This window comes from Arvicola amphibius, chromosome 2, assembly GCF_903992535.2.
Source record: "Arvicola amphibius chromosome 2, mArvAmp1.2, whole genome shotgun sequence".
Taxonomy (NCBI): Eukaryota; Metazoa; Chordata; class Mammalia; order Rodentia; family Cricetidae; genus Arvicola; species Arvicola amphibius.
The window spans coordinates 47,129,042-47,141,114 of NC_052048.2; the positions used below are offsets into that span (position 1 = coordinate 47,129,042).

Sequence of the window (12,073 nt, forward strand, 5' to 3'; positions counted from 1 at the left end):
GAAAACTCCAAGAAACCAAAAGAAAAAAAAAGAGTTGCCGTGGGTGTCTCTTCAGTGATAAACCCTAAGACACATCCATACTTCAATTTAATGAGTAAACCTGAGATTCATTTACTGCACAAATCTGTGGAAAGTATCAACTCAATTTGATCTTAAAATATTCATAATTTGAAACCCTCAACTTCAATGCAATGACTAGTGGAGATGGTGCCTTTCAAAGGTAATTATGGCTACATGAGGTCATCTACATGGAACCTTCATGATAGGTTAGAGAAGCTGACATTCTCTCAAGTGTAATGAAATATTAATAAGGCAGACAAAGTTTCAGCATCGCAGGGCCTTAATGATACCTGCCGTAGGAATTTAGCAGTCACTGTATTTGGGGTAAACATGAAAGTGAATAGTTGTTTTCTACAAGCACTCTGACCTTGAAGAATCGTTGTCGAAAACAGTGATTGCCTGTTTTCTGTAATGTGCAGAATTGTTTTTCTGAGGGCGCTTTACAGTCGTTGCATGCCTTTGGTCACAATATGATTCTGGCACACCTGAGGCGCTTGGATTATTGTGAACTATGCACAGTACACAATAAAGGAATAAAGTCATGTTGGCATTTGATGCTTTCCTTTAGAGAGACATATAAATTAGATTACAGATCTTGGTATGAGGAAATACTGTACAAAAACTTTGTATAACAATCAATAAATAAACCTTTGTACATCTGTTTGAGGTTCTGTTCAGTTCAGTGAAGTTCATCAAAGGCTAGACTTTCCTGCTGCCACATAAGCCTTAAAATTCCATCTTGGAGTGACCTCTTTCTTTTACCAACCCATACAGAACACCCCAACAGATACTCTCACTTTAAGACTTCCCAGTCTGAAAAATAGGGAGAAAAGACCTGCTCACTAAGCCACATACATAGTCTCTATATTATAACAGCAGCCCAAGCAAAAATAGTTAAGAACCAATGATACAAAATGCATGATCCCAGGTAGTTGTGGCAGTGTGTGCCTATAATTCCAGCATTTGAGAGACAGCAACAAAAGCATAAGTTCCAGGCCAGCCTGGCAGAAACGTAACAGGTGCCAGGACTGCTGGGCCTACAAAACGAGTCCTCATCCCAAATAAATACACATGCAAATAAAGTGGGGCTGGAGAGATGGTTCAGAGGTTAAGAGTGCTGCCTGCTCTTCCAGAGGCTCTAAGTTCAATTTCCAGCAACCACAGGGTGGCTCACAACCATCTATGAGATCTGGTTCCCTCTTCTGCCATGCAGGCAGAACACTGTACACAGGATGGATGGATGGATGGATGGACGGAGCGAGCGAGCGAGCGAGCGAGCAAGCAGATGTGGTTGCTCAGGCCTATAGTATTTGGAAGCTGAAGACAGACTACAGGTGCAAATAAGGACAAAAAGTTCAAGCTCTTCCTGGGCTAGAGACCTGTGTCCAATTAAAATTTTTTAAAAACTAAGCAAGGCAGTGCATGCCTTTAATCTCAGCAGCACTTGTTAAGCAGAGGTAAAATCTCTGTGAGTTCCAGGCTAGTCAGAACTAGATACTCCAAAATAATAATAATAATAATAAACAAACACACAGAAGACAGAGAGAGACAGATGATATGTTCAGATAACCAAAGGTGCCTGGCTTGGCATGACACCTGTTTTTAACAAAATATTCATAATACAGAATAAAAAATAATAGTAAAGTAAGATTTTAAAAGTCAAGATCACTGTTTTCTTTGACAATCTAAGGTCTAAATGGCAGCTATTCTGACAAATAATGGACAGATTCTGGACATACAGAAATTAAAAAGTAAACAAGTCGAACTTATCTCCAAATAATTACATACACATAGTCAAGGTTCACATATTTTCTAAAGTTAAGAGTATTGTCAAAGCAGGGCAGCGGTGGTACTCGGGAGGCAGAGGTAGGTAGATCTCTGTGAGTTCAAGGCTAGCCTGGTCTACAGTGTGAGTTCCAGGACAGGCTCCAGAACTACTAGGAAATCCTATCTCAGGGAAGGGGGAGTGGGGGATAGAGAGTTGTCTTGTGTCTGGAGAAAAATCTAGGCACGGTGATGTGTATCTGTAATCCCAGTGTGTATAGGTGAAGACACGATTCCTAGGATTTGTGGTCAGTAACCTAACTTAATTGTTGAGTCCAGGGTCCCAGTAAGAACTTGTCTCAAAAATCAAGGTGGCCAAGTGTAATGGCACAGACTTTTAATACCAGCACTTAGAAGAGAGAACCAGATAATGCTTTTTGATTTAGGCCAGCTTGGTCAACATACTGAGTTCCAGTCCAGGTTGAAGAAGAGAACCTTACTATACCTATATCTATCTACCTCTTTCTCTACCTACCTACCTACCTACCATCCATGAATAGCTACTGAAGACCACCTGCCCCAACCCCTCCCCCTACCTATCTGCACTAGCATGCACATAAAATGAGTTTTTGTTGTAAATAAAAGCTTTTCCTTTTGTCTTTCAACCTAGCTCTTTGTGTGCCACAGTGGGGAATAAGTCTAGTTCTGCCCACTCAGCTACAAAACTGAGTAAAAACAAAGCATACATAAAACATCAGTTTCTATGGAGAAAGACATGAAATCATGAAAATTTTGCATATAAAATATTCATTCTACAGTACATAACTATATTTTGGCCAGCAACAGAACACTAAGAGAATACAATGGAAATAAAAAAACTCCTATTGCCTAGTTTGATGGCACAGCCACACCATCAAAATAACGTGCTGCAACAAACATTATGGTATGTACCTTGTGAGTATCCCCCAACAACCCACCACACTGTGTATTTTAGAAAAGCAAAGCATATGCAGTTCACAATACTTGGTATGAACATGTGACTCACTGATCTACGTACATTTTACTGCTGGAGAACATCTAGCTAAAGCAAAGTCGACTGTGTAACAGCAAAGTGCATGGCGTCAGTTGCAGCCTCAGACACCAAGAGGACCCACTGACTGCAATCACCAATGTTTGCAAATAATATCAACTTTCAACAATGTTCTCCAAAATATCCCTATTTTGTAGTGACGTAGAAAGCCCTTTGAACAGTCTAAAAATGACAAAAACTGAAATTACCCTATGAAGAAAAACGTAAAATATTATCAGCATACATTTTTAATTTTTTAAAAAAGTTTTATCAGTATAAATGTTTTTTGTTTGGTTAGTTTTGTTTTGGTTTTCCCACATAGGGTTTTTGTCTGTGTGTAGGCTTGGCTGTCTTCTATGGAACTCACTGTACAAACCAGGTAGGCCTCGAACTCAGAGATTCAACTGCTTCTTGCCTCCTGAATTCTGGGGTTAAGGGTGTGTACCACCACTGCCTTACAGTATGAATATTTTATCTGCATGTATGTAAGTGCACCGTGAGCATGCAGTGCCCACGGAGGTCAGAAGAGAGTGTCAGTTCCTCTGGAACTGGAGTTACACAGATGGTTTAAGCCACCATGTGGGCGCTTAGAAGCAAACACAAGTCTTCTTAACCACTGAAACATCTCTTCAACCCCATCAACAATGTTTTTAAAGTTGCCACACTTGGGCTGGGCCACTGATTTCCTACAGTGAATACGACAGCAAGACCATAGACCACAGAAAAAACAAGAAAGGCAAGCAACAAGGTAGTTATGAACCTACTAAAATAAACAGGGGCAAAGACTAAAAAAAAAAAAAAAAACAACAAAAAAAAAACAAGAAAAATCAAAATCTTTGAATGAAGACAGGAAAGACAACAAACCTTTAATCCGAACACTACACTGCTGAAAGCAGGAGAACCAATCATTAGTTGAATGCCATCCTCAGCTACATATAGAGTTCAAGGCCAGTCTGAACTACAAGATACTAAACAATGAGACCAGTCTCCATGACAAGAACCAGTAAAAAAGAATGTAGTAAATTCAGAAAAGAAAAAAAAAAACTGCAAATCACTATGAAAAGAGCCCTACAACCGAACCAGAATAAAACAATCTAGAAAAACAAATTTCATTTAGCATGAAAAATTTAGAGACAGCTTGATAACTCAGATACTAGAATAGTGTAAAACCCAAGTACCAGTAAAACCTCTCATACCCCTCAAATTTCAAATACTTCTACAATATATGCCTTTTTCATATAATAAAGAAAAGGCCAAGTTTATGTACTACAAACCAAAATTGAAGCTCTAGCACATTCCAGCATGGTAAACATGGCTCTGGCCAGTCTTGCCCTTCCCAATTCCCTCTTCCTAAAACCATTACATTACACTCTTAAAGCTAGCTACCAAGATCCATTCCCTTTGGAATCCACTCCATTTGGCCACTTCCTCCTTCAGAGACTACCAAGGTCCAGCTATCAAAAAGTCCAGCAACCAAAATCCCTTTAACATGTCTGTCCAATCAAAATACACTACTGCCTCCTAGTCCATTCTAACCCAGACCCCTCCCTTTTTTCTTCTTAAAAATTACACCTGCAAGGTCATTTGCTGTTTTTCAGCCTGGGTCAGAAATCAGTTACTGGGTCTTCCCTGCTTAATAAAGGATCTCTGTGTGAAAAAAGATCCTTGGGTGTGGCTTATGCCTAACTTAGGGTCCAGGAGGGAACACTCTGAGGTGTGCAGGTCCCTTCAAAAATAATATGTATTGACCACGCCCAACCATAACTGCATCATTTACCATCTGTATACTCCTAAGCTTTGTAAGTCTTGCCCCACTTTAAACAGAATATATACTTCACAGAGAACAGTGACAAGGATTAAAGCAGGGTATGAATAGGAAATATTTGACATCTTATACAAAATACATTCTTATCTGTCTCTCTTGGGGTTTAGTGGGAGACAGTTAACAATCCAAAGCAAAAGTTCACATGTGAGCCAGCCATATGCACATCTGCAATTTCAGTACTAAGAAGACTAAAGACGACTAAGGGCAGGCAGCCTGAGCTACAGAGCAAGATTTTATCTAAAAAAATTTTGCCAGGCAGAGGTGATGGCACATGCCTTTAATCCCACCACTTGGGAGGCAGAGGAGGGCAGATATCTGAGTTCAAAGTCAGTCTGATATACATAATTAATTCCAGGTCAGCAGACCTACACAGCAAGATCCTGCACACATAAACCTCATATTGAAGCCAAGCATGGTAGAGCACACATTTAATCCCAGCACTCCAGAGGCAGAGGCAGGTGAATCTGAGTTCGAGGCTAGCCTGGTCTACATATAAAGTTCCAGGAGAGTCAAGGCTACACAAAAAAAAATCCTACCTTTGAAAAAAAAAGTACTGAAATCCATCCATTGTGTATTAATATATGCTAATAAGAAAACCTTGGGGGGGGGGAGAAGGAGATACTAGGGAGATATGAAGGTAAGAGTGTTTAAAGGACCTAAATTTGAATTCTCAGCATCCACGTAAGAAGCAGGGTGTGGCTTTTCATGCCCGTAACCCCAGCATTACAGGGTGGAGATGGGGGATCCTGAGAGCTCCAATCAACCCCACTTAGCCAAAAAGGTGAGCTTCCAATTCTGGCATCCACGCGTGTGCGCACAGGCATGCTCCCAAAGTTCATACACACAAACAACAACACAAAAGCAGTATTACTTTAGGGGTTATAAGTACAGACAGTGAAATTAACTTACAAAACTAAAGCTCATACAACAGACCAAGTTTCAGATGCTACACCCTTAAAATTAAAGGAGAAATCAGCAGTAGTTAGACCTGGGGAAGGGGGGAAAAAGTCTTTAATCTGTAGCTTCCACCATTAAAAAAAAGAAAACAAAACAAAACAAAAAACACCTGGGGCTAGTAAGATGGCACACAACCTGACCTGAGTTTGAATCTGGGACCAATGGTGGAAGGAGATAAGTCCTGCCAGGTGTCCTGAGCTCCACACCTGTACCCAGACACACAAAAGTAAGAAATAAACATGTGCTCCGGGCTTCCCGGATTTTGTGAACTGACACCCATGCGGAGGCGGGCTTTGGTGATGCAATTGTCTCTTGAGTCATCTCCACTCCTATAAACAACTCCTCACTCATATCCCTATAAGTATCCCCAATAAAACTCATTAGCTCACCAAGTCCCATACTTTGGTCAGTCATGGGCTCCCTATCTGGGGTGAGTGGATGAGTGGAGAGTGGAAAAAGACTACACAGCACTGGTCTAGCAAGGATTTAAGTTTTTCTTTAAAAATGGAAATCAGAAAGAATGGTATTCTTGGTTTTAGGTCATTTCTCAAAGCACCATCAGACAGACTAGACAATAAAATAAAAAGCCCAAGCAAATTCCCCAAAGGGTGAGGAAAAGCTGATCACTGGGACCTACCTGTTCAAGAGGAAATAACAGTATAGAGGTCAAGGCCCTAAACTAAAAATCACCACAAAAAAAAAAAAAAAAAAAAAACCCACCAGGAAGCATGGCAGCTCAACTTGAGAGCAGCAGTTAAAAATGAAATGCTCTTGGCCACTGTGCCAGTGAGTGAAGAGAAGATCTGAAGGGACCACTCAGCTCACACTGAGCTCCTGAATGTGGCACAACAGAGATTATGTCTAGAAACCAAACCCCCATAAGGAGACAGCTATGGCTACAAAATGAGACTCAAAACAGGGGTGAGCACTACAAATTAGGTAATTTTATTTAAAAAAAAAAATTTCTTAAGGGTCACATTGAACTACTGCTGCTCCAGGGCAGTCTTTAGGAGTCTGCACCATGGCTGAAGACATCAAGACCAAAATCAAGAACTACAAAACTGCCCCCTTTGACAGCCGCTTCCCAAACCAGAACCAGACTGCTGGCAGAACTATCTGGACTTCCACCGCTGCGAGAAGGCAATGACCGCCAAGGGGGGTGACGTCTCCGTGTGTGAATGGTACCGGCATGCGTACAAGTCCCTCTGCCCCGTATCATGGGTCTCAGCCTGCTCAGCCTGGGATGACCGCAGAGCAGAAGGCACATTCCCTGGGAAGACCTGATCTGGCTCCACCCACCTCTCCTGATGGTCCCTACTCTGGGACCCTAAATCATGATGCAACACCTAATAAAATTTCACTGAAAAGTTAAAAAAAAAATTTCTTGGGGCTGAACCTTGAGATACTTCAACAGTTAAGGGTACTACTAATAGCTCTTCCACTAGGCCTTTTCTAAACACAAGACAACTCACTACCGTAATTTCACACAGGCTTCTGATCCTGGCAGGCATGGCATTCACACAGTGCACAGACATATATGCAGGCAAAATACCCATACACATAAAAAACTTAACATAAGCATTATATCCACCTTCGCGAGTATGTAATGATAGATCCATGTAATAATTTCGGGCTATACTAATCCAATCATTTCATCTCCAAAACCAGGGATTTTTGTTGTGGAAAAAGTTCACTAAAAAACTCCACATATTGGACTGGGGATGTAGATGAGGAGTGAAGCACCTACCTAGCACACAGAAAGGTCTGGATGTGATCTCCAGCACCAGGAAAACAAAGTAATCACTATCTGGTTCTGCAGCTGTGACTCAATGGCTGAGCATGGAGCAAGGCCCAGGTTCTACTCTAGGACCAGGGAAAAACAAGCAAGCAAAGGCCACACCTAATTTGGGGGGGGGGGGGGGGGAATCATCCAAACTTCACCAAATGTAAAAAAAAAGAATATAAAAGCACCAATCATTTAATACAGAACATCTAAATATACAACATCTAAATGTAGTAAGCAGAGGATTCAAAATCTGGTGACCCAGTAGGACAGGATAAGACAGGACATTAAAGTTACCTTTCAGAAACTTTCACTACAGCAACGTGCTTAACAAAAAGGCAGCCGGGCGGTGGTGGCGCATGCCTTTAATCCCAGCAATCGGAAGGCAGAGGCAGGAGAATCTCGTGAGTTCGAGGCCAGCCTGGTCTACAAGAGCTTGTTCCAGGACAGGCTCTAAAAAAGCTGCAGAGAAACCCTGTCTCGAAAAACCAAAAAAAAAAAGGTTAAGGCAATTTGTATACACCAGACTAATAAGCAACACAGTCTCTAAAATACCCGCCCTCTTTTCCAAGAAAGGGTTTCTTTGCATAACTTTGGCTGTCCTGGAACTTACTCTGTAGACCAGGCTAGCCTTAAACTCAAGAGACCTGCCTGCCTTTCCCTTTCAAATTCTGGGATTAAAAGCATGTACCACTAACACCCAGCTAAAACAATCTTGCAAAAAAAAAAAAAAAAAAAAAAAAAAAACCCCAAAACTTGAGGAATTAAAATGCTTTTCTTCTAGTAATACAGAAATAGCTTAGTTCTGTCAACAACACAAGCAAAAGAGGCAATGATATTTTAGGTAGTCATTTATTTTTAAAAGATGGCACCTAGTCATTTTTAAGCTTTTCTAAATAAGTAAAACTAGTGATTTGCATCCATTTGGGGTGTTCTGCCTAAATATAATGTGCACATAACATATAAATGTGCACCTGTGCCCATGGAGGCAGAAGAGGCCATCAGCTCCCCTGGACCTGGAGTTACAGAGAGTCGTGAGCCTACAAATGGGTACAAGAAATCAGAACTGAGTCCTCTGGAACCACTGAGCTATCTATCTCTCCAGCACAGCAAATAATTTTTGTTTTTTAAGAAAGGTACTTACTGTGTAGCCTTGGCTGTCCTGGAACTGGTTATGTACACCAAGCTATTCTCCAACTCAGAGATCTGCCTGTCTCTGCCTTTAGCCCTCTGCTGGGCCCCACCATGCCTGGCAAAGATTCCATTCTTAGCCCTGAACTCACAGTGATCCACCTGCCTCTGCCTCCTGAGATTAAAGGCAAGCACCACCACACTCAGCTGTTTCTGTTTCTGAGGTTTTTTTTTTTTTTTCCCCCTTTGGAGCCTGTCCTGGAACTAGCTCTTGTAGATCAGGCTGGCCTTGAACTCACAGAGATCCAACTGCCTCTGCCTCCCGAGTGCTGGTATTAAAGGCATGCTAAAGGCATGCGCCACCGCCACCACCACCGCCTGGCTCTGAGGGGTTTTTTTTTTGAGACAGGGTTTCTCCCGCAGCTTTGGAGGTGTCCTGGAACAAGCTCTTGTAGACCAGGCTGGCCTTGAACTTCTGCCTTCTGAGTGTTGGGCTGGGATTAAAGATGTGCACCACCACCACTGCCCGACTGTTTTCGTTTTTTTAAGACAGACCATCCAAAAACACACTGGATCAGGCTGGCCTTGAATACGGAGATCCACCAACCTCCCAAATCCTGGGATTAAAGGTGTGAGCCACTTACCTCCCGGCCATGATGGATGTATTTTAATAGACCACTGAAGAGGTTCTGCTTGTATAGCTACTAAATTATGCACTACACCAGGTATTTTTCCTTCCTGAAATCCAGCTACTTATTAGAAAGTTAAACTATAGTCATAAGCAAATCTTGTAAGAAATGGAACACTTGTTAACAAAGAGCTGAGCATGTTGGGGCCTGCATGTAAACCCTGCACTACATAGATGAAAGCAGAAAGAACCTAAATTCAGAGTCAGTGTAGGTACCTTAAAGAGACATCAGCTCAAAATTTTTAAGGGAGCTGAGAATGTAGCTCAGTGGAAGAGCTCTTGTCTAGCACATGAGATACTAGGTTCCAGCTCCAGTGCCAATAGTAATAACAACAACAATATGACGTCAACAACAACGAGGAATGCTGAGGGTTCAGCTCCCATCTGTAACCCCAGTACTTGGTGGCTGAGATAGGACTGTCTAGAGTTTGAGGTCAGTCTAGGCTACCTAATAATTCAGAGCCATCTGAGCTGGAGCTTGAACCTGCCTTAAAAAATAAAAGTAAAAACTGCCTGGCTCAGCTGCCCAAAACTTTAATCCTGAAAGGCAGGGACAGTAAGAATTACTGAGTTCAAATTCAACCATGGCTACAGAATGAGACCATGTCTGAAAAATGATAACGGCAGAGAAGATACATAATTATGTGCTGAATGTAACTAAAACTAAGCAGAGCTCACTAACACTGAACCCAAAATACCCTTTCCTCTTGCCTGCTCCTCACCTGACCATCCTCAGTTTACAAAGACAGGCTGTCTTACACAACGTACCTGAGCCAGAGAGTGAAAGCAACTTCTAGTACACCAACTACAGAACAATAAACCACATTTTTCCTTTTGAAAAATACAGTATAAGTTCAGATTAACAACATTTAGAAACAAGCCTAGTAAGATATTGGGTATATGTAGTTAAGTTAGCTAACTTAGATTCTGTCAGGACAGAGACAACATCTGGAATGTGTCATGTAATCACCCTAATAAATACAAGTTAGACGTCAAACAACCACAAGGGTAAGTATGACAACAAAAGACTGGATACAGGACAGCACCAAAAAAATGCCAACAACTCTCTAATAGTATCAAAGCCACAAAACTGTGGGAATAAACCTGTTTTCTATAATCAAGAACACCATATTGAAACATTCTTTTCTATGGTTCTTTCAAGCTAGCAGGTTCTCCCTGTGCCAAAGCAGATAGCCAGAAAACTGATAGATTCTTAACAACTGTTAGGCTACACACCAGGAGTCTTGCCTTCACTGTGATCTTTAACTAAGGCATCTCCAATTTTTTACTAAACTTATTGATTTATTCTTATGTATGAGTTCGAAGATAACGCATACATAAGTCAGTTCTCGCCTTTCATTAAGTGGGACTCCCTAAGTGGAATTTCCAGACAAAGCATGTCTTCAGGCCTGGTAGCAAACACCTAAACCAGTTGGGCTGTCTCACCCACCCCCAGGGTCGCCTATTATGTGAGCGTTCTGAAATCCTCTTTTCCCACCTTCTTAAACAACTCTAAACATGAACCCATGCTTCAACTTACATGGTTTCTCCAGTCTTGGCTACGTGACAGAGAAACTGATCCAGGACAGGACAAACTTCCTTTTTCCCCCTCTTCTCAAAATCTAGATGAGGGAAAGAAGAGAAAGGTTATCGGTACGTCCTCTCCAAGAACACTTCATTCACAAAGTCACAAACTCTTTCTCTACATTAGAAAACAATTAAGAAAATTGGTCTCTGCTGGGCGTGGAGGCGCACGCCTTTAATTCTAATATTCAGGAGGCAGAGGCAGGCGGATCCCTGAGTTCGAGCCCAACCCGGTCTACAGAGTGAGCTCCAGGACAGCCAAGTGTACAGAGAGAAACCTTGTCTCGAAAAACAAAAACAAAACAAAAACGAAAGAAAATCTGCCTCTCATCCGAATACCCGCAGCCACCCGAGTTCCTACCTCCGTGTCACCATTTTCCACCGACAACGCGAATTCTCCTAAAGGGGGCACTCCACCTCACTAAACCATCCTTCACAGTGTTTCCCCAAGAGCGGTGCAGGGGAGCCCCAGCATCCGATCCCAGCCCCGATCCCCGCAGCATACATCTGAATGCAGCTACTCCCAAGTCACCCCACTAAAGCCACCATCACCCAAATGCTCCTGGATGTCAAAAGGGGGTTCTCAGGACGCCAGGACCCCGCAGTTCCAAGTTTGGGAAGCAGTGTTCTCGAGCCTGTTGCTCGCCAAGCCTCGGTCCCGGCGTGGTGAGGGCGAGCGGGGCTTCCCAGGCCCAGAGGCCGCCGCCGCCGCACGACGAGGCCGCGCCGGTGCCAGGCGCTCCCCTCCCCCCATCCCCGCGGCCCACACAAAGCCCGGCGCGGGGGCCGAGGGGAGACGCGGGCGGCCTCCGCCCGAGCGCGCGGCCGGCAGCGCGGCGACCCCCACCTTTCAGCGCCTCCTGCAGCCTCTCGACGTCCATGGCGCCGCGGAGTCCCTCGCCGCCGGCGCCTCCCTCGGCCGCCGTCCCGGGGGCCGCGGCGCCCGCCCCCACCCCCCCGACGCCCGCCCCCGCCCTCGCACACACTCCGCCACACGCCGGCGACCGGGCAGGGGGGGTCCCGGAGGGAGCCGGGGGGGAAGCGAGAGACGGAGCGAGACCAACAGAGCGAGAACCTCCCCGAGCCGCTACCACCAGCCCTCCAACATGGCGCCCGGCACGTCAGCGCGCGCACGCTCCCCCGCCCCCCCAGCTGTCGTCCTCGCTCCCGCCACGCGCGCGCGCGACTTCGCACACGCCCGTGTGTGCGCGC

The 12,073-nt window shown here is 43.8% G+C and overlaps 1 protein-coding gene and 1 pseudogene across 1 annotated transcript in view; one reads left to right on the forward strand and one right to left on the reverse strand.

The window, feature by feature from the left end:
* Ppp4r2 (protein phosphatase 4 regulatory subunit 2) overlaps positions 1–11,860 on the reverse strand; it is a 37,865-nt gene extending 26,005 nt beyond the window's left edge. Inside the window, exons 1-2 of the mRNA XM_038319726.1 lie at positions 11,709–11,860; positions 10,818–10,899 (exon numbers count right to left, since the gene is read on the reverse strand). Coding sequence (XP_038175654.1) covers positions 10,818–10,899; positions 11,709–11,742 — 116 coding nt within the window. The 5' untranslated portion in view covers positions 11,743–11,860. The remainder of the gene's footprint in view (positions 1–10,817; positions 10,900–11,708) is intronic.
* LOC119806416 lies at positions 6,697–6,959 on the forward strand (annotated as a pseudogene).
* Positions 11,861–12,073: the final 213 nt, after the last annotated feature.